This window comes from Ipomoea nil, unplaced genomic scaffold (assembly GCF_001879475.1).
Source record: "Ipomoea nil cultivar Tokyo-kokei standard unplaced genomic scaffold, Asagao_1.1 scaffold0663, whole genome shotgun sequence".
Classification (NCBI taxonomy): Eukaryota; Viridiplantae; Streptophyta; class Magnoliopsida; order Solanales; family Convolvulaceae; genus Ipomoea; species Ipomoea nil.
In genome coordinates, this window is record NW_017617091.1 from 309,821 (window position 1) to 337,585 (window position 27,765).

The 27,765-nt window shown below is 39.3% G+C and overlaps 1 protein-coding gene and 1 long non-coding RNA gene across 4 annotated transcripts; one reads left to right on the forward strand and one right to left on the reverse strand.

Moving 5' to 3' along the window:
• Positions 1-773: 773 nt before the first annotated feature.
• Positions 774-25,920, reverse strand: LOC109174799. The gene is made up of 4 exons (XR_002053181.1): positions 25,799-25,920; positions 18,384-18,396; positions 4,271-4,276; positions 774-783 (listed from the first exon to the last, which is right to left on the reverse strand). It is a non-coding gene; the product is annotated as an uncharacterized LOC109174799 (long non-coding RNA).
• On the forward strand, positions 17,258-20,289 carry LOC109174798 (splicing factor U2af small subunit B-like). 3 transcript variants are annotated; one of them, XM_019324036.1, is made up of 6 exons: positions 17,258-17,622; positions 17,792-17,878; positions 17,952-18,033; positions 18,479-18,605; positions 18,698-19,215; positions 19,363-20,289. In XM_019324036.1, exons 1-5 carry the CDS (start codon positions 17,386-17,388, stop codon positions 19,188-19,190), a joined length of 1,026 nt encoding a protein of 341 aa, XP_019179581.1. In that variant the 5' UTR covers positions 17,258-17,385; the 3' UTR covers positions 19,191-19,215; positions 19,363-20,289. The 3 variants fall into 3 exon arrangements, with proteins under 3 accessions (XP_019179581.1, XP_019179582.1, XP_019179580.1); XM_019324037.1 differs by having other exon boundaries at positions 19,867-20,289; XM_019324035.1 differs by having other exon boundaries at positions 17,259-17,622; positions 19,942-20,289.
• Positions 25,921-27,765: the final 1,845 nt, after the last annotated feature.

The following is a 27,765-nucleotide window of genomic DNA, read 5'->3' on the forward strand; positions in this document are numbered from 1 at the left end:
GTTTTGGACTTGAATTTGGACTTGGTGTTGAAAATCCCTAAAGGGATTATTTTTGGTACAGTAGTGTACCCGCGGGCGGATCGGCGGGTAGTGCACCACCCGCCGCCCCACCCGCGGGGTACATGTGGGTTGTGGGGGTGGTACCCGCGAGCGAAACCACGGGTGGAGGTCCACCCGTGGCCCCACCCGCGGGATACACTATTGGTGTTGTTTGGGGATTTGTTCCCCGTGATTCTTTTGACTTAGTAATTGATGTTTTGACTTCCCGATGTTGTTTTGTTGGGATATTTGAGTGTCTTCTTGATGTTTCTTAGGTCTAGAACTGTATGTTGTGATCCCATGTAGGAGATTGGTGTCTTGAATCGTGCTAATTGTTCAACTTTGTGAATCGTTGAACCATGATGAGTCTTGTATGTTCTTTGGAACTATGTTTGGTTTACTCGTTTGATAAGCATGCTAGTTTGATGTTGAAATGCTAGTGTGTGCGGTTTGTTCTTTCCTTTTGCGGATGGCAACCTGTGTTGATCATCGATGGAGTCGGATTGTAATCCTTCCTTGATAGAATATGGTTTCATATCTTTGTTGTGATCCATTGATTGATTCCTATGATGAATGTGTGTGTTGGATGTACCTGGATTGCACGATTAATGGTATGGGACATTAATCACCAAGGTACAGATGTGGTCCTCGTGGTGGCCTTGAAATGATAATGGAGTTGTAAACTGGGCTTCAGGCTCATGTGATTGGTGGTTGTGTGATTGAAATGTTCGGTACCCTCGTGTACTTTGAGATCGGTGGTTTTGACTTGGTGGATGTTGGAGGGGGAACGACTGTAACACCCTGTGTTACGGCCCATAAACCAATTAATTATTTACTCGGAAAGAGGGATTAAATCTCATTAATTAATTAAGAAAGGTCCACCATGGTCCATGGGCCCTCATCCCTAAAACCAATCCACTAGTCCTATGGGAAATAGAATTAGCAAACTCATACCACTTAGACCCTAATTAGGACCCTTAAATATATAAATAGGGGGCCTAGGAGGCACTTAGAACCCACACCACAATAATCTCTCACCACACAAGAAGTTCCAAGAATTCCCCTAGGAGAAATCAAGAAAGAAGAATCTTAAAGAAAGACCCTTCATAGCCAAGGAAATTAATTAAGGCTAAGAGGTAACCCATGTCTTAACAAAACCTATTTTCTTTGCTATAATCTCCTTCTTTGGCTTCTCCTCTTTACTCGTGTCTTGATAAATCGATTGTGATACTGATGATATGATCTTAATGATTGACGAGATGAATTTATGAGTGATCTTGATGATCTTGATGATGATAGGAAGTTCTTGATGATTATGTGATGTTCTTGATAATTCTTGATGTTTCTTGTTGTTAAAAGATGAACTATGATCTTGATTATTTAAATATGATTAGAGACCTAGGATGAATCGTGAAATTCATATTGTGGTATTCTTGATATATTTGGGTGGGAATTCGCATGTTCGGGTGTTAATTATGCTTAGGGGGCGTTTGGTTCATGGAATCTTGGATTACCTAGGTCATCTGAGTCTGGTAATGTTATATTACCTTGTTTGGTTCAAGTTATGAGATTACCAGGTAATGTTATATTACCTGAAAGCTGATGTGGCGGTAATGTTTCAAGGTAATGTGATTACCCCCATTTCTTTAGGTAATCTTAGATTACCTTGAATTATTCCAACTTTGCCCTTGTTAACTAATAATAATAATTATAATAATAATAATAATAATAATGAAATAAATATATGTTTATATAATCAAATATACATATGTGTATATTTATATATTTAGTTTTTTTTTTAATATTTAAATTTTGATATACATTCATACATATAAATAAATAAATACACACACATAATATATATATATATATATATATTATTGAGGGCATTATTGTAAATTGATTCATATAACCTAAAATATAACCCTGAACCAAACAAGGTAATATTATATTACACCATCCAAACCAAACACACAAGGTAATCTTACATTCCCAAAATCTCACATTACCTTCCAGGAGGTAATCCTATTACCTGGGGTAATCCAAGATTCCGTGAACCAAACGCCCCCTTAGAAATCATGATAGGATATGTGATATTTGATTCTTGCTTTTGATTTGTTAATTGTCTACGTGGTGTCATCAATTGCGTTTAAAAGTGTATAAGCATGGTTTCGGGTTCTACAAACGATCCCGGGACGTTTACTGTGATAAAGAGTCAGTGGGGGGTAGGGGAAACCTGCCACCTACCCGCTGCCCCATTCGGGCGTCGCCGGCTGCCCAGCCGGCGGGCAAGCGATTGCCCGCCGGGCACCCGCTGCTCGGTTTCTCACCGCCGGCGGGTGGACCTCCACCCGCCGGCCACCCGCTGGTTCTCCCACATCGGGATGGTGGTTTCTCCGTTTGATGTTTCCCCGACCCTCGTGGTGTCCCGACGAACTCCGTTTATCGTGCCTAAGTCTAGTTTGATGTTTCGGGTACCGTTCGTAGGATAAATGAGTCTTATATATCACATGCTAGTTGAATTGGTATCTCGTTGGCCTAGGTGAAAGAAGTATGAACCCCTTAGGACTATTCCTAGTTTGTGGATGACCATGCATAGGTTTCTTTATACGTTTCCTCCCCTTTCCCAATGTGTTAATATGAGTTGCATGTGCTTGCTATGTGTTATGTGTGCACGATACCCCAATTTGGTTGCGATCAAATTGGTTATTCCTGAGCTGCTGTTCAGAAGCTGGCTACGGTCAGAATTACACTCTTGGGCTGCGGTCCACCGTTTGGTTGCGATCAAACGTTTTACATGAGCTGAGGTTCATATTCCTGGCTGCGGTCAGATGATCACTCTTGGGCTGCGGTCCACTGTTTGGTTGCGATCAAACATTATGATGAGCTGCGGTTCATCGGTCGGTTGCGATACGAGGCAGGGTGCTGCGGGGCCGTGTCAGAGCTATATGCGCTGACCCTCATGTATGGGCATGCGATTGGTCCTGTGGCGCCAACAAAGTGTGCTTGTGTGATGAGTTGAATGAAGATATAAATAAGATGAAGTGAATCCGTGACCATAGGATATATGCTAGTATCTTTACATGCTTGGTTACAACTGTTGAATGTGCTTATCCCATAGGATATATGCTAGTATCTTTACATGCTTGGTTATAACTGTTGAAGGTGCTTATCCCTATTTGTCGAGTCTATTCCGCTTTTGAAACTAGAGTTTCCTAGGATATATCTTCCTGCTTCAAAATGACTTTTCTTATATATATATATATATATATATATATATATATATATATATATATATATATATATATATATATATATATATATATATATATATATATATATATATATATATATATATATATATATATATATATATATACTTATACGGTATTTCAACGCGTTAGAGTGGGTTACCAGCATTATTCGCTGAACAGATATATTTGGCTTTCAGGCACAGACGATTAGCTCCGCAGCGCGTTAGAGGACCCAAGACTTAGATAGGTAGTTCTTATTCGGCCTGCGTGCCATGATGATGTAATGATATTGTTTGAGGATGATTAGATGGTTTAGCCTGTGCATCTGAGTTCTCCAGCTCAGATGTGGCATAACACCCCGTACTCTTGTGTTTAGTACTACTCTGCTTGGGATTTAATGAGAATTTACTTTTATTATATAAGTTTTAAAAGTCTTGAAAATCTGGGGTGTTACAGTTGGTATCATAGCTTAAGTTTGACCCTAGGATAAGACTCTTAAGACCAAGACCTTAGGACAATAGGCTTAAAACACTAGGAGTTCAGCAAGATAGGATTTAGGGATCATAGAACGCGCGGTGAGACTGTGAGACCTTACGCTTTCCCTCACCCTAACTCACACGTAATTTAAATAAACTTCCTCTACACCCATAGCATTAAGGTAAGGATGCAAAATAATACCGACCTATGAATCCCAGGATGGCACCAAAAAGGAAACAGGCAAAAGCACCAGAACTCCCCACACAGGAATTCTTGACTCAAAATCTGCAACGTCTGGCCCAAATTGCTCAGGCACTAAACAATACAGTCCTCCAACCGTCACCACCAAACGGAAACTTGGAAATCCACCGCCAAGTCTCGGAACACCAACCGCCTACCTTCTCAGGAGATGAAAATTCCACGATCCTCGAAGAATGGATCGGAACCTTTGACAAAATATTCAGGGCAACGGGATGCCCGGAAAGCCACCAAGTAGAGACGGCCTCCTTCTACTTCAGACACGAGGCCGACACCTGGTGGGTCCACGAGAAACCCAATTGCGTACAAAGCCCCGGGTTCAACTAGGAAACCCTAAAAATACGACTACGAGAACAATTCTACCCCAGCCACCTGAAAGCAACTGTATACGAAGAATTCCTCCATCTAAAACAAGGAGCAACCCCAATCACAGAGTACTACCATCAGTTCCTCCAGCTAGCTCGCCTCACCCCCGAACTAGTACCTACAGAGATAATCAAAATCGAGAAATTCATAAAGGGCCTCAGCCTCAAAAACCAGAAGGCCCTAACTATACGAGAATCAAGAACTCTCGAAGAAGCCTATGCCAAGGCGTCCCAACTACAACAAATACCAAACAAACCATAGGAAACACGCCTAGGACACAAAAGAAAATTCAAAGGGAACCACACGAACCCCCTCCGGGAGCCTAAAACCGCCAGGGCCACCTCGCCCCACAAAGCCGTAACACCGGCCACTCAAGGAAGGATCCTCACCATAAGTAAGGCCAAAATCGGATATAGCGACATAGTCTCCGGAACCTTCCTTGTACACACCACCCCCCGCCACCGTACTATTCGACTCAGGGGCTACCAACTCATTTATAGCAACCGAATTCGCCACTCAACTCAATCTTAACACCAGCACCAGAGTGCAACTCCAGGTCAAGGTAGCATCCGGTGAAATCATAAAATGTGACCGCATGTACAAAAACATAATAATCACCATCGAAGGAGTGGAATTCCGTAGCAACCTAATACAATTCAGACTGGATGGGGTATAAGTGATCTTGGGCATGGACTGGCTAGGGAAATTCCAAGCACAAATCCTATGCGGTGAACAAAAAGTGGTCTTACGGGGACCAAACGGCAAAAGGGTATCCTACCACGGAACCCACAAGGACCCGGAAATCAAATTAGTAAACATGATAAAAATGAAGAAATATCTAACCCAAGGGAACGAAGCCTTCCTATGCTCAGTCAAGGACCTCAACACCGAAATAGCCGAACCCCAAACCATTCCAGTGGTAAACGAATTCACCGACATCTTCCCAGACGAAATCCCCGGAGCACCCCAAACCAGAGAAGTCGAGTTCATGATAGACCTGATATCAGGCGCTGCCCCGATCTCAAAACCACCCTACAGGCTGGCGCCAAAGGAAATGAAGGAACTGAAAACACAACTTCAGGAACTACTAGATAAGGGATACATCCGCCCCAGAACCTCACCATGGGGAGCACCAGTATTATTCGTTAAAAAGAAAGATGGGAGCATGCGTCTGTGCATCGACTACAGGGAGCTAAATCAAGTTACAATAAAGAATAAATATCCTCTTCCCCGAATCGACGACTTGTTCGACCAACTTAAAGGAGCAGGGGTGTTCTCAAAAATTGATTTAAGATCCAGATACCATCAGATAAAAGTGGCCGACCCAGATATTAAGAAAACAGCCTTTCGAACACGTTACGGCCATTACGAATTCACAGTAATGCCCTTCGGACTCACCAATGCACCCGCTATATTCATGGACCTCATGAATCGAGTATTCCGGCCCCACCTAGATGACTTCGTCATTGTATTTATCGATGACATCCTGGTCTACTCCCGAAATAAAGAAGAACATGAAAAGCACCTCTGCACAACCTTGCAAACCCTGAGAAAACACCAACTATACGCCAAGTTCTCCAAATGTGAATTCTGGAAGGACAACGTAGCCTTCCTGGGTCACGTGATAACCAAAGAAGGAATCAAGGTGGACCCCACAAAAATCTACGCCGTCAAAGAATGGCCCACACCAAAATCACTTTCGGAGGTTAGAAGCTTCCTAGGATTAGCAGGCTATTATAGGAGGTTTGTACCCGATTTTACCAAGATAGCTCAACCTCTCACCAAGCTCATGAGAAAGGAAACCCCCTTTCAATGGGACGACGACTGTACCACAGCCTTCAAAGAATTGAAAGAGAAGCTGACCACGGCACCCGTCTTAGCCCTTCCCTCTGGGATGGAAGGATTCGAAGTCTTCAGCGACGCCTCCAAAAAGGGGCTGGGATGCGTACTAATGCAAAAGGGCAAGGTAATAGCTTACGTATCCAGACAACTCAAAACCCACGAAGAAAATTACCCCACACACGACCTCGAGCTAGCCGCCATCGTGTTCGCCCTGAAAATTTGGAGACATTACCTATACGGAGTATAATGCAAGATTTATACGGATCATAAAAGCCTAAAGTACATCTTCACCCAGAAAGATCTAAACATGCGACAACGAAGGTGGTTGGAACTTATAAAAGATTACGACCTAGATATCCAGTACCACGAAGGAAAAGCTAACGTTGTGGCGGACGCCCTAAGCCGAAAGGCTAACCACTCCCTCAACACCACCTGGGTCCTGCCAGACCAGCTATACAAGGACTTCCAGATGTTGAACTTGGAGGTAGTAGAGCAAGGACAAACCAATTCTGAGATCCACCTATTCAATGCCAGAGTCACACCCACACTACTCGAAGAAATCAAGGCCGGACAACGCCAAGACCCGGAACTAAATAAAATTCGACTCGACCTAACTCAGGGAAAGGACGGACCCTTCGAAATATGCGAAGACGGCAGCCTCCGCTATCAAGGGAGATGGTGCGTACCCACGACACACCCCCACCTAAAGCAACAAATCCTGAAAGAAGGGCACAACTCCCCGTACTCAGTGCACCCCGGAGGCGACAAACTATACCAAGATGTGAAAAAGATGTTTTGGTGGCCCAACATGAAAAAGGAAGTCTCAGACTTCGTGGGCAAATGTCTGAACTGCCAAAGGGTAAAGGCCGAACGATGCAAGCCCAAAGGACTCGTACAACCCCTTCAAATACCACAGGGGAAGTGGGATTCCTTTCGTCGGAGGATTACCCACAACCCCAACACGCAAGGATAAAATCTGGGTAATAGTGGACCTGCTAACCAAGACAGCACGGTTCATTGCTATGAAAGAAACATGGACAATGACGCAACTAGTCCGGGCCTACCTGAATCGAGTAGTAAAATACCACGGGATCCCCCGAAACATTGTGTCCGATAGGGATCCCAGATTCCTCTCACAATTCTGGAAATCCCTACAAACAGCCTTGGGGACACTGCTGAACCTGAGCACTGCCTTCCACCCTACTACTGACGGCCAAACCGAAAGAACCATTCAGACTCTAGAAGACATGCTAAGAGCCTGCATGTTAGACTTCTAAGGGACATGGGAAGAACATCTGGACCTCATCGAATTCTCTTACAACAACAGCTATCACGCAAGTATCCGCATGGCTCCCTATGAAGCTCTGTACGGTCAAAAATGTAGAACCCCCTTATGTTGGGAAGACATGGTCGGCCCAGTAGCACTAGGACCCCAACTCTTACAAGACACCATAGCTAAAGTCAAACACATACAAGAAAGAATGAAGGCCGCCCAAGACCGCCAAAAATCCTACGCCGACCTAGGAAGAAAACAAGCCGAGTTCGTCCCCGGAGACAAAGTCTGGTTAAGAATCTCGCCCACACGAGGAGTAATGAGGTTCGGAAGAAAAGGGAAACTCAGCCCCCGGTTTATCAGCCCCCGGTTCAGCCTACTTACTACCATAACTGTCTAAACTAATAAAGGAAGCTGCTTAAATAAATGAAGAGATCTCCGAAAAATCTGCTAATAACCGTCTCTAGGTGAGCACCCAGCCGGGGATGCCTTGAATGCCTAGGAGAGGCTCTAAAGGGGCTGCGGTACTCGGGCGACGACACCCTGACCGCGGAGCCTGGTCGCCCGATTAAGTTCCTGAGTGGTACCCGATCGAGGACACATCACCCACGGAGCTTGGTCGCCCATCCGAATCCCGCACGACATTTAGTCGGGGACACGCCAACTACCAAGGTTGGTCACCCAACCGTGTCTCATATATGAGAGTCGATGACACACCTGTAACACCCCTAAAATTTAAAAATTTGAATGCTTATGAAATAAAGGAAATACTATTATTAAATCCCGAAACAGGCCAAAACTAAACATAAATGTTTGGGGTGCTATGCCACATCTGAGCTGGAGAACTCAGATGCACAGGCTAACTATCTAAACATCAAGAATCCTCAAATTAATGTCAAGTACATCATCATGGCATGCAGGCCGTTAAGGAACTAAACTAGCTAAGCCTCGGGTTCACTAGCGCGCTCCGGAGCTACTAATCTATGCCTGAAAGTCAAATATATCTGTTCAGCGAATAATGCTGGTAACCCACTCTAACGCGTTAAAATACAATATAGGTAGGTATATATATATATATATATATATATATATATATATATATATATATATATATATATATATATATATATATATATATATATATATATATATATATATATATATATATATATATATATATATATATACACACACACACACATACATAAAGAAAACCATTTTGAAGCCGGAAGCGATATATACTTATGAAACTCTACTTTAAAACCGAGAATAGACTCTATAAGTAAGGGTAGGCACATTCAGCAGATATAATCACGCATATCAAGATACTAGCATATACCCTAAGGTCACCCAATTATTTCACATCAAATATATCAGTATTCAATCATTATCTCAACACGCAGACACACTTTGGTGGTGCCGCAGAACCAATCGCATGCCCATACATGAGGGTCAGCGCATATAGATCTGACACGGCCCCAAAGCACCCTACCTTGTACCGCAGCACAAGGGGATTGATCGCAACCAATCGATGAACCGCAGCTCATATAGTAACGTTTGATCGCAACCAAACGGTGGACCGCAGCCCGAATAGTAAGTGTATATCTGATCACAATCAAATTATGGACCGCAACATATATATATATATATATATATATATATATATATATATATATATATATATATATATATATATATATATATATATATATATATATATATATATATACCTGACCGATCGCAACCGGCTTGGTTAACAGCCGATGGTTCTCAACCCATCCAACTGCTTGTATAGCCAATTGATCACAACCAATTGGGGTATCATGCACACATAACACATAGCCAAGCACATGCAACCCACATTAACACACAGGGAGGGGGAGAACATATATATAAAACTTATGCATGGTCAACCACATTACTAGAGATATGCCTAAGGGGTTCATACATCTTTCACCTAGGCCAACGGGATACCAATTCGACTAGCATGCAATACCCAAGACTCTTTTATCCTACGAACTGTACCCAAAACATCAAACTAGACTCAGGCACGACAAACGGGGTCCAATGGGACACCACGAGACACGGGGAAAACCACCATATTCCACATTGGAATTTCCAGCGGGTGGTCCCACCACCCGCCGGGGCGGCGCAACACAAGGCAGCAGGTGCCCGGCAGGCAGTCGCCTACCCGCCGGCTGCTCGCTGCTAGGCGGCCTATTGGGGCAACGGGTAGGTGGCGGGTACCCCTGCCCCCACCTGCCCCCCACTGACTCTTATGTAATAATTTGGTCCCGGGATCTTTCGTGGAACACGAAACCATGTCCAGACACATTTAAACACAAACGACGACACCACGTAATCAAGTAATGGATTAAAATGAAGAATCACATTAAATACATCCTAACATGACTTCTAAACATAACCAAGACTCAATACCCGAACATGCAAAATCTCGCCCAAATATACCAAGAATATCACAATACGAAATCCACGATTTAACCCTAGGGCTCTAGTTATATTAAAATCAAGAACATCAAGACAATCAAGATCAACACATAAATATCAAGATCACCTCATAAACATCAAGATTATCAAGATCACATAAATATCAAGATCATCTTATCAACATCAAGATTATCTCATAATCATCATAAAAAGCCTTATCAAGACACAAGCATGGAATTGCAAATCAAAGGAGCCAAAGAAGAAGATCAAAGCAAGGAAAATAGGTTTTGTTGAGACATGGGTTACCTCTTAGCCTTAATTAGAATCCTTGGCTACTAAGGTTCTTTCACTAAGATCTCCTCTTCTTGATTTCTCCTACGTTTGGTGACAGGGGAATTCTTGAGAATTCTCGTGTGGTGGAATCTATTGTGGTGTGAATTCTAGGTGCCTCTTATGTCCTTATATATATATATATATATATATATATATATATATATATATATATATATATATATATATATATATATATATATATATATATATATATAAGAGTCCTAACTAGGGTCTGAATGGTAGGGATTTACTTATTCTATTCCTTATAGGACTAAGGGTTTGGTTTAGGGATAAGGGTCCATGGTCTATGGTGGACCCTTCCTAATTGATTAAGGAAATTCAATTCTCTTTTAAGGGTAAGTAATTAAATAATTAGTTTGGGTTAGAGGCCGTAACACGGGGTGTTACAACACCGACTACCGGGCATGGTCGCTTTACCCGAGCCGACCGACCTCCGCCTGAGTAGGCACTTGCTCTCATGGGTAGCTGGTCGTTGAAGATGACTGACTGTGGTCTCCAGGCGCTTTGTATGACGAACGGAAATCATGAGTATCGTCCATTTACTAAGTATCAGGCCGTGCTCGAATCTGACTGCCTTGCCGGGCACTCTTGACTGGTCATCCAATTTGGGTTATCTGTCAATAGTTTTATACCTTAAGTATATTATATATATACATACATACATATATATATATATATATATATATATATATATATATATATATATATATAAAAGTTGTCACATTTATTGAGTTACTATTTACCATAATAATTATTATATTTTATATAGTAATAGTTTGGGAAGTAGTTTGGGCGGAAGGTTGCAAAAGTATGATGTTTTTTTTTATATTAATAGTAGATAGATAAGGATGCATGTTTCATGTACAATTGTATTAAGGTTATGAAAGTATTTATAGTGTAATTTCAATCAATATTATTATTTAAAAATTCTGTAAAATAATAAGTAGAATTGTATTACGGATAGAAAAGCATATGTACTAAAATTTCAATATTATTATTTGCAGAAATAAGGATGCATGTTTCATGCACAAATGTATTAATTAAGGTTAGGAAATTATTTATAATTTTATTTCAATCAATATTATTATTTGGAGATTCTATAAAATAATAAGTAGAATTGTATTACGGATAGGAAAGAATATGTATTGTAATTTTAAAACTAAAGGGTTTGTTAGTTTGCTTATATTTATATATTCATTTATTTATATTAAATATTTAATTTCATTTATGAAGATTGAAGTTTTTGCATCTATATTGCTTTATTGGACATGCGTGTGTAATGTTTTTCTGGCTTGTAAACAATATTGTCACTTAATCTGCAGATTTATAACACTGAAATAGGCAGGAAAAACCAAGAAGAGTGGCGAAATAAACTGTTTGCTAGCGTATATAAGCTAACAACAATGCCAAAATTTAAAGCAATTTAAAGAATAATAAATTAAACCATCTGTTAAGCATTTAGTCCACTTAAACAAATAAAAACAAAACCACAGTCTTATGGTGCGAAAATAGGAAATTTAATTGTCAGGAACACAAATATACATTGTTTTTCGTCAATCAAAAACCAATCGGCCAAGGTTCTCATGTATTGGGTTCGATCTTAGGATTCTTCAAACCCTTTGAAGATGATGAACTATCCACGTTTAGTCTCTTTAAAGACTGCTGCTGGGAGTGCTTTCATCAACCAAAATAACTTATGGACTTGACGAAGATGTAGCTTCTAGTGGTGCTATACCCTGGATGAAACTAACTATTAAGAAAAGCAAGGTGGAAAATATATTATTGCAAGAGGAGCGTTATAGAGCTTTTCCTCGATCGTCTTAGGGGATAGGCCGGAGGCAGAGACGAAAACAGACTCCATTAGTCAACAATAAGGAGAAATAGCAGAAATACCATAGAAGAACATAAAATAATCGATTGAAGAATTGCTCACGATTAAGAGAGTATTTATAGTGCAATTTCAATATTAGTATTAGTAGAAATAAGGATGCATGTTTCATGTACAATTGTATTAAGGTCAGGAAAATATTTATAGTGTAATTTCAATTAATATTATTATTTAGAGATTCTGTAAAATAATAAATAGCTAGAATTGTATTACGAATAGGAAATATTTATAATTTTAATCTAAATGATTTCAATTTCAATATTATTATTTGCAGAAATATTGATGCATGTTTCATGTACAATTGTATTAAGGTTAGAAAAATATTTATAGTGTAATTTCAATCAATATTATTATTTGGAGATTCTGTAAAATAATAAGTAAAATTATATTACAGATAGGAAAGTATTTATACTGTAGTTTTTCCCAAAAATTGTAATTCTTCTTAGTCAGTAGCTTTCAAAAAAAAAAAAAAAAAAAAAAACAGGTTTCTACACAAAAGAATCCTATGTCCAACAGATCCAATTAAAAAAAAATTAGGCTAAAGTGTTATCCCGCACCATGAACCATTACTAATTATTCATGCCGCACCATGATCTTTAATAATTAATATTTCGAGCCATAAACCAATTTTTTTTTTTTTTCGCCTAGCATTTTTTGTAGGTTTTCCGGTAAAGAGTATGACATGGCACCGGTTTTAGATGCTTTGGACTTATTTGTTAGTGACGTGACTTTAATTAAATGAGATGAAGTCCATGTAAGCTTACTCAAATAAAGAATAAAAAAAAAATAATAGGGGGTGAAGTTGGCGTGGCTGTATTCCGACGCTCCAAATTAAAGACGTGGGAATCGAGGTCGGTTCGCCAGAGCTTCTCGACGTCGTCGACAACGATGAGGTCGGAATCGAAGTAGTCAATGTTTCTAAAATCCTTTCATTGTTACTGATTTGCTTTTTGAATTATTGAATGAGCTGGCCTGTTGAGGGATTGGAGGTCAATTACTGCAAAAATTTGCCTGAATTGGTGTATGGATGAATGATTTCGTTTTTGAAGTAGCTGTATCATATCATCTTACTGAAACCCTTACTTTTTCCACGATTTGTTGTTGTTTGATAGTTGTTGGTTTCGTGTCGATTTGGTTTGTTTTGCTCCATTGAAATGTTTTGTTCATTGATGGAAGATTCTCCAGATCATGATAATGGTTGTTTCTCTGTCTGCAAAATCTACTGAAGTAATTGTATTGCTTACTGTAACACCCCAGATTTTCAAGACTTTTTAAAACTTATAATAAAGGTAGAATCTCATTAAATCCCAAGAAATAAATACAAGCGTACGGGGTGCTATGCCACACCTGGGCTAGAGAACCCAAGTGCACAGGCTAACTAACTAATACCCTCAAAGCGTAATTACGTAAACGTGGCACGCAGGCCAAAAGGGAAAACTATCTACTTCTATACTCCAAGTTCTAGCGCGCTCCAGTGACTTAATCTTTTGTGCCTGAAAGCCAAATATATCTGTTCAGCGAGAGATGCTGGTAACCCACTCCAACGCGTTGAAATACAATACATATAGAGATATATATATAGATATACGAAAATCATTTTGAGCATGAAGATATATCCTACGAACTCTAGATTTAAAAACCGGGAATGACTCGACAGATAAGGCCAGATACAAGCAACAGTTATAACGAGCATATGCAGTTCACAACAGATAAGGCAGATAAGGCAAAGCATAAACAATGATCATAACCCAACATGAACAATCCCCAATATAAATCCCATAGTCACATCCCCCAAGACACTCGTAATCACAACTCGTCCATGTCACAACACATAACACACTTTGTTGGCGCCACAGGACCAATCGCATGCCCATACATGAGGGTCAGCGCATATAGCTCTGACACGGCCCCGCAGCACCCTGCCCCGTATCGCAACACGGAGGAGTCGATCGTAACCGACCGATGAACCGCAGCTCATCATAGTGTTTGATCGCAACCAAACAGTGGACCGCAGCCCAAGAGAATGTCATCTGACCGCAGCCAGGAAAAAGGACGAACCGCAGCTCGTATAGAAACGTTTGATCGCAACCAAACGGTGGACCGCAGCCCAAGAGTATCAATCTGACCGCAGCCAGCTTCTGAACCGCAGCTCAGGATAACCAATCCGATCGCAACCGAATTGGGGTAACACCCACACATAACACATAGCAAGCACATGCAACCCATATTACACATTGGGAAGGGGGAGAAAGCGCATAACAAAACCTATGCGTGATCCATCACATACTAAGAATAGTCCTAAGGGGTTCATACTCCTTCCACCTAGGTCAACGGGATACCAATTCAACTAGCATGCAATATAATAGACTCATAAACCTACGAACGGTACCCGAAACATCAAACTAGACATAGGCACGATAAACAGAGTCTGTTGGGACACCACGGGGAACAGGGGAACATCAAACGGGGAAGCCGGGAACCCAAGGTGGGGGAATTTCCAGCGGGTAGCCGGTGGGTGGGGGGCCACTCGCCGGCTGCCCGCCGGAAAGTACTGTTCCGGGCAGCGGGTCGCCGGCGGGCAGCTGCCCGCCCGCCGGCTACCCGCTGCCGGGCGGTGTTTCACGGCCATGGGTAGGTGGCGGGTCCCCTACCCCCACTGACTCTTTTCATCACTTCTGCGCCCCGGGAACCATTGTGGAACCCGAAACCATGCTTAGACACCTTACAACGCAATTAACGACAACACGTAGACAATTAACGGATCAAATACGAGAAACGAACGGCACATAACCTATCATGCTTTTCTAGACATAATCAACACCCAAACATGCGATTTCCCCACCCCACAATCCAAGAATCATAACATACGATACAACCTAGGGTTCTAATCACTTTTATATCAACAAGGATACGATTCGTCTTCTAATTGCAACATTCGGTAAGAATAACACATAACCATCAAGAGCATCACACAATTATCAAGAACAACACATAATCATCAAGAACTCCATATAATCATCAAGAACACCATAATTATCAAGAATCTCCCAATATCAAGATTATCAAGATCCCTCATGGGATCATCAAATCAAGCATCAATAATAATCATCAGATCTCGCCATTCACAGTAATATGGGGGAAACCCTAAGGGGGAATCATAGCTATGAAAATAGGTTTTGTTGAGACATGGGTTACCTCTTAGCCTTAATTAATTCCTTGGCTATGAAGGATCTTTCTTTAAGCTTTCTTGATTTCTTGATTTCTCCTAAGGGGATTCTTGGAATTCTTTGGGTGGTGAGGGATTATTGTGGTGAGGATTCTAGGTGCCTCCTAAGTTCCCTATTTATATATTTAAGACTCCTAGTTAGGGCCTGAATGGTATGGGTTTACTAATTCTATTCCTTATAGGGCTAGGGCTTGTTTTAGGGATAAGGGTCCATGGTCCATAGTGGACCATATTAATTAAAGAGGATCCTAATCCTAATCTGAATAGTAAAAGGCCTACTTCCTTTATTCCTAACAGGCTTAAGATTCTTATTCGGGCAAGGGTCCACGGTTCATGGTGGACCTTACTAATTAATTAAAGGTAAACCTAACATAATTAAATCATATTTAATTATTATTAACGGGATTAATTAAATAATTAATCCGGGATTGAAGGCCGTAACACGGGGTGTTACACTTACCAAAACAATCCAATAAACATAAAAGAGGTTTGTGAAGTTGATGTTCATAACTGATATAATATTCTCACTAAAAAAAATCAGTTAGATTAGCAACATAAATTTGGTTCATTGATGGAAGATTCTTGGCATCTAGAATAAAGAAAGTTAAGACGTCAAATTTCAAACAGTTAATTCCATGGAATCAGTTGGCAATCAGGCACCTTCATATCCTAAAGTCAGGATAATCTGAATCAGGCAAACACATTTATACACATAGTGTTGCACTTAGAATCACTTGGCAGAATCCCTTAAAGACAGCAATATTCTGAAGTCCACAGAAGTATCTTCTCCTTCTTATATCTTCTCTTCCGGAATGCTAGAGTTTCTTGGAATTTCGCCTGCTTAGTAGAAGCGCCGGCGGCGAGTCAAAAGAGGGAGAGGAGGACGGTGGTTAGGAGATGGTGTTGAGATGCAATCATCCATGTGTAACCTCATTTCTTCTCGTCTTCATGGAAATTCCGTCACACATAATGCTATGATCAAGGTGCTAGAAGTAAAAAGAAAAAAAAAGTCCATGTCAGCATTTTATTACCTGTAACTTGTAGGTAACCTACAAAAAATGTTAAGCGGAAAAAAAAATTGATTTATGACTCAAAATATCACTTATTAAAAATTATGATGAGGCATGAATAATCGAAAATAGTTCATGATTCGGGATGACACTTGAACCAAAAATTTAATAAGAACGTATGCCAAATTATAAAGGTCAATTGTACCCACGTGTTCGACTTAATTTACAAAATAATCAGGCTATAAATAGGGCTAGAACCAATCGTTATACCCTACACCACGGCGCACATAGCACTGTGGGTCGCACGCCTCCCAAAACGACGTCGTTTTGGGATCGTTTTGGGATGCGCGGTAGAAAGTTGCTGGGATTATGTGTATTTGTTCATAGTATGTGTATTGATTCATACAGCTATGTACATTTTTTTATACAATTATGTACATTCTTTTTATACAATTATGTACATCCGAATCAGAAAATTTGTGTGTATTATGTTAATAGTTGATGTGTATTATGTTAAAAGTTTATGTTTATTATGTATTATGTTAGATTATGTGTATTATATTTTAAAAAGAGTATGTATATTTTGTTATATAATTATGTACATTCATGTATACAATTATGTGTATTCTAGTATAACATTATGTACATTCTTGAACAGCGGGTTTTTTTTTAAAGAAAAAAACTACTGCCATTCACTGGGGCGGGAAATTTAAAAAAAAAATAAAAAAATTAAAACGACGTCGTTTTGCATCTGGGCGCATAGTGCAACGCGCACCGTGGTGTAGGATATAAATTGCCGGCTAGAACCCCGGGCCCCCGCCCCGCCCTTCCTCTCCCTCCCGGTCCGGTCCGGTCCCTCAATAAAAGGAAATCTGAGAAATAGAAACCCTAATTATAGTAAAGCTTTAGAGTTTGGAGCTGAATTCACAGACGGCGAAGAAAGGGGGAAAATGGCGGAGCACTTGGCGTCCATATTCGGAACAGAGAAGGACAGGGTGAACTGCCCCTTCTACTTCAAGATTGGCGCTTGCCGCCACGGCGACCGCTGCTCTCGCCTCCACACCAAGCCCAGCATCAGCCCCACCCTCCTCCTCTCCAACATGTACCAGCGCCCCGACATGATTACTCCCGGCGTTGACCCTCAAGGTCAGCCTCTCGATCCCCGCAAGATCCAACACCACTTCGAGGTAGGTACCTATGTTTGGGCTTTTCAATGTTCTTAATTTATGTGTGAGACACTCTCCGTTAATTGGTACTTTTAGCCTTTAGGTATTTTCATTGGATTCCCTGTGATTTCTTGCTGCAAGCTTTTAGCTTTCTTTTGGTGTAATTGTTGACATAATTCTGAATATGCAGGACTTCTATGAGGATTTGTTTGAGGAGCTTAGTAAATACGGAGAGATTGAGAATCTTAACATCTGTGATAATTTAGCAGACCACATGGTATGCTTTACTTGCTATTCTGGAAAAAAAGGTTTGGTATTTTAATTTTTGTTAACTATTTTCTTGCTATTAGGTGGGCAATGTGTATGTACAGTTCAGGGAGGAGGAACATGCTGCTACTGCCCTTCAGAATCTGTCAGGAAGGTTCTATGCAGGTTAGTCTTACTCATTTTTTATAATCTTAATCTTGTGAACTTACTAAGTTTGGATCTATGCCCTTCTTGTTCTGTCATATTTTCTGGTGCCACATTAGTTTTCTATTAATTTCTCTCTAGAAATATCACAAGGAAATGCTAACAGTTCTTTACAAACCTGTAACTAAGATCAATCTCCAAAAGCATACTATATGATGTTGACTGGAAATGCTAGTGTAGAAGGTGTCTGTTGATGCAATGATTTGGAATGATGGTAATATGTGCCTAAACAAAATGATTGATTTTAATTCAGTATCAAAAGAAACCTATTTGTTTGATTTAGGGCATAATCACTGATTCACGGTCACTACTATATCATGCTTCCTAATGTAGTTCCATTTAAAGGGCTAGTCAGAATCCTGTTTTTGTTTTTGCTGATCATCATTAAAATTTAATGTATGTTTAGGGCGCCCTATTATTGTTGACTTCTCGCCAGTGACCGACTTTCGTGAAGCAACTTGTAGGCAGTATGAGGAAAATGTGTGTAACCGAGGTGGCTATTGCAACTTCATGCATCTGAAAAAGATTAGCAGGTGTGTTTGTGTCTCTCTCTTTCATATACACAGTATATCGATACCTCAATTCTTATGTATGGTGTGATTGGTTGTTTTCTTTCCTTTTGAAGAGAGCTGAGGCGGCAGTTATTTGGGAAGAGCAGGCGAAGACGCAGCCATAGTAGAAGCAGAAGTCCTCGTGGTCATCATGGTCATGATGAGCGGCCATATGGTGGCCGTGGATATCCTAGAAGAGGTGGCGATCATCGTCACCATGAACGAGGGAGGAGACCACGAAGCAGAAGTCCTGGTAGAAGAAGTGGACATAGCAGAAGTCCTGGTGGTAGGAGAAATAGGAGTCCAGTCAGGGAAGGTAGTGCTGAGAGAAGGGCAAAGATTGAACAATGGAATAGGGAAAGGGAACAACCTGACAAGAATGATAATAGTGGTATGGTAAGGGAAGGTAGTGCTGAGAGAAGGGCAAAGATTGAGCAGTGGAATAGGGAAAGAGAACAGACTGATTCGGCTAAGAACAATGATGTTGGCACATTTGAAAATGGCAGTAGGAATGGTGCTGAGCACCACCCAGAACAGTTTTATGATGATTATCAGCAGCAGCAATAGCTGGAGATATTCCAGAAAACTACTGGTAGTTCTTTATTCTTTCTCTTGCTTTTTAATTTATTTATTCTCAATCTCAAGTGTTTCTACCTTTGGAGTCAAATATGTTTTGTGGAAAGCGGCCCTTTTTTAAAAAATATACTACGTAACTCACTGCCCATTTTCCACTGTGCAGGTGATGTACAGGCTCACTGTATTGTGATATTGAAAAAGCAAAATCTCTTTAGTCCTTTCCTCCTATGTGTTAAAGAGCATTAACTTTATATAAGAGGGAGAACAAATAAGCCAACCTATTGTATCTTGATTCATTATTTTCTTCTTTTTCTTCAACAATTAACATTCTAATTTTGTTGCCTTAATTTACTCATCAGAGAAGTTATTTTAATTACAATATGCTGTAAAATGTTTTTTTTTCCCACTTAAATTCTTACTATGCATTCTCACTTTGTGTGTGTGTACCTGCAATAGGCTTCAAAATAATTTTTTTTTTTAAACTATAAATAAAAAAAGTGGGTTTTAAGTATTTCCATGAAAGACCTTCATACAGTTATAGGAGCACTTTCCTCTTTCCTAAGGTCAAATTACAGAGGATTGTGTTCTTTATCCTTTCCTTTGGAATACTGTGACTAATTGTGTTCTTATTAAGAGTTTTGTATTGTGATCTTATGCATTTGTGAAGATTTACAGGTCCAGAGGTACCTGCTCAATGATCCTGCCTCATGTTTCACCAGCTCACTGTTACATTTCTATACAGGTTGGCTGTCTTCTTTGCAGAACAGGTCCACAGGATTTAAATGTGTGATGTAAGGAGAAGTGAAGGAACTGTCTACTTTCAAACATGTCAAGTGCTAATGTCTGCTTTCTAGAGAGCTAAAGGTTGCAACCCAGAATTCAATTCGATCCTATTTGTGTTGACCTTGCTTATGTTGTATTGTCTTTTTGAATTTTGTTGTTTCATAATGTTCTTGGATTGATGCATAAAAGATTGTTATGTTTTCATAGTATCCCTTTATGCTTTGTTGGATTGAAACTGTATTATTAAGTAATACTGGCTGTGGCTTTGCAAGTGTTTTAATGTTTTAAAGTGAAATTCTTAGCAAAATGGCAAAGCCTGAGTACCCTCAACTTTGGTACCTTTTTTTTTTTTTTTTTTGGGGGGGGGGGGGGGGGGGGGTTATTATTTGAATTTATTCTTCATTGCCGTTCATTTATATTAAATATTTTAAATTTTTCTATTATTATGTTCAATGATCATCTTTATTTTTTTTGAAAGGAATGATCATCTTTTAATAGCATATATATGTTTTTTTTTTTTGAAAACAATAGCATATATATGTTGACTGAACTGTAATTCTGAAAGTTCATTTCATTTAAATTAGAGTTAATTCCAGTAATGGCACTCTGATTATTGGGATTTTTCAAAATTGGTTCTCATATTTTAATTTGGATAAAAAAGACACTTGATTTTCAGATTTGTTCCAGCATTGGTCCTACTGTTAACTTTCAGTTTGTTAGGTGTTAGTGTGGAGGTTAAAATGGTCATTTCATTAGCTATCATCTTTACCATTTCCTCCTGATTGATCTGTGATTTTCCCAGAGCCAGATACAAGCTCTGTTTTCCAAAAAAAAAAAAAAAGCTCTGTTTTCCAAAAAAAAAATTCAAAAAAAAATCTACAAGCTCTAGAAGGCACTGCATCTTTATCTCCTTCTCCCTAACCATCTTCAGCACATCCGTGAAAAAGTGAAAATAGCAAATCTGAAGCTTTCTGGAAAACAAGTTCTGCCGCTGTAACACCGGCACATTTGGGAACAACGGCAGGGCCTCGAATGTCCACGGCACCGGCGCTCGCATAGATGGAAGATGCAACGACGGTGTTGAATTTCCCAACGAGCTACCCCTTGAAGCATGATTTACCACCACACCAGATGCGGAGACCGACCAATAACCCCCAAAGTCTTTGGCGTCCGGTTTGGGCACCTTCTTGTGCCCTCTCTTCATAATTTTGTTCAACATATTAACTCTAAACCTACCCCCTAAACTATGTAAATTGCAGCGAAATTTCAAATAAAAATTCAAGCTTGTCAAACAAGTATAGACTAGCCCTTAACAGCAAAACAAATTAGTACATATACGAGAGAGGAAGAAGAGAAGCGTATTGGAACTATAAACGTTGACTATAGCGGCGAAGCACGAGGGCCGGAGAAGGCAAGAGAAGGCGGTCCGATGGAGCAAGTTTTTCGTCGATCAAGTTCTCCTTTACTGAAGAAACATAGCCAATGAAATGACCATTTTAACCCCTACACTAACGACTAACAAACTGAAAGTTAACGGAAGGACCAATACTGGAACAAATCTAAAAGTCAAGTGTCTTTTTCGTCCAAATTAAAAGACGATGACCAATTTTAAAAAATCATAATAGTCGGAGGACCATTGCTGGAATTAACTCTTTAAACTATTACGGAGTAGTAAACTTCATTAATGATAGTATTAAAATAGAAAGTAGCAAGTGTTCTGCCTTTACCGGTTAGGTTGTATGTTTTTGAGTTGTGACGCACAGTTAAACTTATTCTTAATATATATTATTGTGCTTTTTATTATTTTTCATGTTTATTTTTGGAAAATATTTTTTTTATCCCTTCTGAATTTTCTTTCTTATATTTTTCCTTGTGATGTGATTTTCATTCATTAGGTGCTCTTGAATTGATTGATTTCACGACTAATTAAAAAAGATATTTAATTAATAATCAAATGAATCATGATGCTACTACATCTAGAGAGAAAATGTGTAGTGAAATGCAGGAGAGTATGCAATATTACTCTAAGGGGGCGTTTGGTTCGGGTCATATGAGATTACCTAAGTAATCTGAATCTGGTAATGTTATATTACCTTGTTTGGTTCAAGTTATGAGATTACCAGATAATGTTATATTACCCGAAAGCTGATGTGGCGGTAATGTTTCAAGGTAATGTGATTACCCCCATTTTATTAGGTAATCTTAGATTATCTTGATTTATTTCAACATTGTCCTTGTTAACTAATCCTTATATTATTATAATAATAATAATAATAATAATAATAATAATAATAATAATAATAATAATAATAATAATAATAATAATAATAATAATTGCGGCGGATAGGTATAGGGAAGACATATTGTTCTCTAATATAAAAGGGAACGTGGCTGGGGGTAGGCAAGAGGATTAACCCAACGGAATTTTTCTCATACCGTATTCATCCAAGAATCTCTGAAGTGTCAACATTATTACATGCGAGAAGGTTATTCTAGCAATTCTTAGTGGATGGTTATACAATGGTGGAGTGAGGAAAATTAATCTATATTAAGACACCAAAAAAAATTTATGATGTGAAACTTACAATTGTTTGACAGATGCTTTGACACGTGCTGAGGTTGACCTTAATACCCAAGGGAGAAGAATAATTCTATCGTCGAGTATTACTGACGGCGCAAGGTACATGATACAGAACTACATACCATGATGCTATGGCTATATGTAAATGGATTGGGTACCCATATCTATTTATTACTTTCACATGCAACCCAAAATCGCCCGAGGTTCAACATTTTCTTAAGGATAATCGGCTAAAAGCAGAAGACCGGCCTGATATCATTTGTAGAGTATTTTAAATGAAGTTGGACGCTTTGATAACAGATTGCCTAAAGAATAAACTATTTGGAGTTGTAGCTGGAGGTATTAAAAAACAACTTTATTATTTGTAGAGAAATATTATTACTATTATAACGATTTTGTTTGTGTCTAAATTTGTTTCGTATTTTTTTTTTTTGTTACAGTTATATATACCATTGAGTTCCAAAAGAGAGATCTTTTACATGCTCATATTCTCCTTTTTTTAGAAAAAAAATGATGTTGCCAATACTGCAGAAAGCTTAGACTCAATCATTTCAGCTAAAATTCCAAACCACGAAATGGATAGGGAGTAGTTCAATGCACTTGAAGAATTTAGGTTAAAGTGTCATCACGCACCATGAACCATTCCTAATTATTCATGCCGCACCCTAATCTTTAATAACGTATATTTAGATCCACAAACTATTATTTTTTTTCTTCGTTTAGAACTTTTTACAGGTTTCCTAGTTGTCTGATGAGCGCCGATATTTTGGTGATGTGGATTTATTTTTTATTGAATTAAAAATAAAACAAATTAGTTGGAGTCCAAACACCAAGGAGGACTGCTCGCCGGTTATAACAGGGTTTTATTTCGTCGCCACCACCGCATTTATCGCAACAGCGCCGACCACCACCACCCGTTGCTGCTGCTCGCCGAAGGAGGACTGGAGACCACTACAACGTTAACGTATCGAATGGAGCTAAGCGTTTGAACCTCGGCCTCGAACTGCTTCGACTTGACATCGCGTTCCCAGCATGGGAGTGGTGGTGAGGGATTGTCTCTGGGCGGTGGTGCTAGAGTTCCATCATTGGCGGAGCCACAATGGGGGCAGTGGGGGCAGCTGCCCCCCACTGCCCTACCCCATATAAATGGTATATATACTAAATATACTAAAATTTAAACAAAGTTTGTGTTGGCTGGGATGGTAATGCCATTAGTTTCCCACCTAATATAGTGAAAGGTTAGCAGTTCAAACCTTGTTGTTGGCATTTTTTTTATTTTTAATAATTCTAATATTTGGCATTTTTTATTTTTAATAATTCTAATATTGCCTTTTTGTAACTGTGTTTAGTTGCCATTTGTTTTTCACTGCATTCCAGTTTGTTCCTATTTATTTTTCTTTTTTTTTTTTTTCGATCTACTAATATTAACAATATTCTAATATTGTCCTTTCTAACTGTGTTTAGTTGCCATTTGTTTTTCACTTCTTATGCATTCTATTTAGTTTTCATTTGTACTGATGTAGTTGTTTAATGGTTATGTTAATTACTAAGGACGAATACATTTGCTGAAAATTCGTTAATGTTAGTTGGTATAGTTGTTTATTTGGAATAATTAGTTAATGTTAGTTAGCATATAGTTGTTTAATAATTTTATTTGTATTTGATATTTTGTATTTTGTAGTTGAACATTTTGTAATTTATTTTACCTTTGCTGTTTCGCCCCCACTCGACATAAATCCTGGCTCCGCCACTGAGTTCCATATGTGTTTCGCGACTAATTTGGTCTCGTTTTGGAGGACAATGCGGTACACGCTCCCAGGGCGGTAGAAAATAATAATGATGAAGAGTACCCATTCTCGCAGTTCACCTGCAAGAATTTCCCATTGAGATCAACCAGAAATGGCTGAGACAATTGAGGTGTTCTTTTTCGAATTTTCGAGAAGGGAGCTCTAATGGTAATGCCTTCTGAAGCTGCAATGGCAACGTTCAAGATGATCACAAGTTTCACAACAGAAAGAAACATAGAATCCATTTTTGAATTGGCTCGATGGTGATGAAGACAAAATGGAAGGGGCAAAGGATTTATAGTGTGATTTTGTGGCATATATGTTTCATGAGGTGGCCTGGTATAAGGAACTTTTGTTGCCGGGATCATGGAGATTGTGGCGGTGTTTGGTAAAAAATTGGCCTATTAGGTCAATTTTGACTTATTTGACCACTATTAATTGTTTGATTTAGTTAAAATATCAATAGAAATGTTTGGTTAATTAGTTTTTTGCAACTCCAAAAGGCTAAAATTCAAAAAGCTACTCCAAGCAACTTTTTCAATTAGCTTTTTGAGAAAAGAAATTATACCAAACAGCTATCAGCTAACAACTAATTTACCAAACACTTTTCTACGATTATTTAATCTTATCAACTATTTATACCTGATACTGCTAATTCTGTGTAAGCAATATAAAATAACACGAGACCAATTAAAGCAAGTAAAATCTTTATTGATCCCGGTAAAGGCCCTAAGTACAATCTACTTGGCTGCTCTGAGTACCGACTGACTGCGGTCGGGATTCTCTAACAACAACCTATCGATCGTCCAAAAGTCCTTTACACTGTAGCTACTGTGGGTATTTATAGCCGCTATGCCGGGGACAGGATTCCAGCCGTTCGGCATGTCCTCCACGTAGCCACCACGTGTCATCCTCCCGGGTACCCTGCCTGTCGATGTAAAGAGCCGCCACGTGTCCGTCGTCAGCTCTTTCGCCAAAGGGCTACCGCTCGGTGGTCGACACCGTCGCTCGGGCAACTCCCGGTCGGTCTACGACCGAGTTCTTCTCGTGGAGCCCGACCTGTTACCTGCAAAGACAAGGAGAAAAGGACAAAGGCTTCTCGGTCGTGGTGAAGCTATGTCGGTCGGGATATTCCCTACCAATACCCTTTAATTAACACAATCAACTAACAGCAAACAAGCTATCAGCTAACAGCCATTTTACCAAACAGGGCCTGTGTGTTGTTCTGTGGCTTTACAGCTTTGTTACTACAAATATTCAGTTTAGCCGCAGCAAAGGTTACGCGTTTGAGTTTGTAAAATGTATGTGACTGATCTCATTCAAATCTTTTGTGCAAATTAAAGGATAAAGAAAAGATCAATTCGGTCTAGTTTTGGAGGACAACGCGGTACATGCTCCCGGAACTGCCTTCTTGTTGTGGCCACGTCAACTGTTAAAATATTTTATACACTAGTACAAAAAGGAGCAAAGAAATTTGACTTTAGACTACCCTTCTTCAAACAAGGGTAGTGTATTGTTTAAAAATAAAGGACGTTAGCACACTTGTAAATAAATGAACAAGAAATCGCTACCCTTTTAAACAAAAAGATAGTGGTTGAAAAATAAGTATATGTTTTCCGCTACTTTCCTTCGTAGAAAGGTTAGCTGATAGTTATATTAATTTTAAATTAATATAATTGTCTGCTACCCTTTCTATGAGAAAGAGGAGCAGAAAATTAAAATATATAAGCCATGGATTAGCTTTATGCCTTCAGACTTCAGATCTACAAATTAAGGCCATCCAAATTTCAAACCCTTCAAATCTATCAGATCTCTTCTCATTTCAACCAAATCCACCAAAACATACAAATCTTCTCTTTTCTTCTCTTTAGTTCAACCGGCGAACCTTTAAATCTTCTCCTCTCTGCTTCTAATGAGACACCATCGGGTAGTGCTTCGACGGTGGCCTCACGACGACGCTTGTTGGTGGGGGGTAGTGCTTCGACGGCGGCGACTTGTTGGCGATTGTGACGACGACTTCGACAACCAGATTTATAGCTTGGTCGCACGGCTTCTTTGTCATTAGCCGTTCAAATCGTGAGGGAATGGTTTCGATGGCATATATCTAGTAATAAGGGTCTCACAAAGCTGTCAACACTTCTCTCTTCTCACCGGCACCACCACCAATATCCGGAACCGCCACCATCATCCCCTTTTTTTCTTCAGATCTGGAAATCCCGGAGGCCACCGCTGCTTGGTAGTCGAAGAGCCAAAGCTTCTGTACATCGCGAAGCTGTAGATGGTGAAGCGAGCAAAGACGCGGGGCGACAACGGCAACGCGAAATTGTAGAGGGCGAAGAAGAAGACTGCCGAAGCAAGAATATATGCTCGTGACTGTCATTTTTTTTTTTTTTTTTTTTTTTTTTTGCATTTCTTTAATTTTTCGTTGTTCTTATCTTCTTTCATTGTTGACTTGCATTTTGAATTACATTTTCTTTCCCTGTTCACAATGCAATTCGAGATTTCTGTAGTGTCTTTTTTTTTTTATTATTTAATTTTATTTGGTGTGTAATATTTGTTATCATTTAATTGATGTGTTAATATATAATTTGTTGATAATATTGTGTTGATGATTAATATTTTGTTGATTTGTAGTGAATGAACTTTATATATGATTAAAATGATTAGGGAATTTAAAATTAATGAATAATTATTTAAAAAAAATCTGCATTAAAAATAATAATAAATTATGATATCCGCTACCCTCATAAAAGGGACACAGAAACCGCAGGACTTTCAGCATCCCCCACATACGCTACCCTTGTACAAGGGTAGCGGATGTGTAAATCTGTACTAGTAATAGTTATTAGTTATATCAATTAATTAGGATGATTATTTTAAAATTATTTTAAATTTAGTTGGTTTGAATTATATTTATATTCATGTGGTTTGTTGGTTAGAATTAATTTATCATTATTTTTAATAATTATTTCATTCATATAGTTATAATATGTTTGTTAATGGTTATTTAAAGTGATTGCAAGCCAGATGAAATATGTAGAGTTGAATTTTTTAAGATAGAAAATAATGTGTTTTTTAGAACTTGAGATGAGTTGGGCCGTAAGATGGTCATGAAAACCTGACTTATCAAGTGTTGAACTTCACTTGTGGCGTCGTTCCTACTCCTACAGATTCGGTGTGACCCAAGTTAAACCTACCGATCCGAATTCACCTAGCCTAATAAGTCATTTTAAAATATTATTTTAAATAGAGTGTGATGAGAAGATAGGGCCAACCAGATTCGTATCACTTCTCCGACCATATTTTCTTGCTTGATCGCGTCGAGAATTTCGTCCTTCGTGAAGGTCAATGCGCGGAAGGATTTGACGGCCCAGGAGTCTTCCTTCAGAGACCGTTCATGGTCGTTCCGGCCACC

Bases quoted from the DNA above. Each gene is read 5' to 3' on its own strand.
- LOC109174798 (XM_019324036.1), top strand. From the start codon at position 17,386: ATGGCGGAGCACTTGGCGTCCATATTCGGAACAGAGAAGGACAGGGTG. The intron at 17,879-17,951 runs GTATGCTTTACT...TCTTGCTATTAG, and splicing joins ATAATTTAGCAGACCACATG to GTGGGCAATGTGTATGTACA. The intron at 18,034-18,478 runs GTTAGTCTTACT...ATGTATGTTTAG, and splicing joins GTCAGGAAGGTTCTATGCAG to GGCGCCCTATTATTGTTGAC.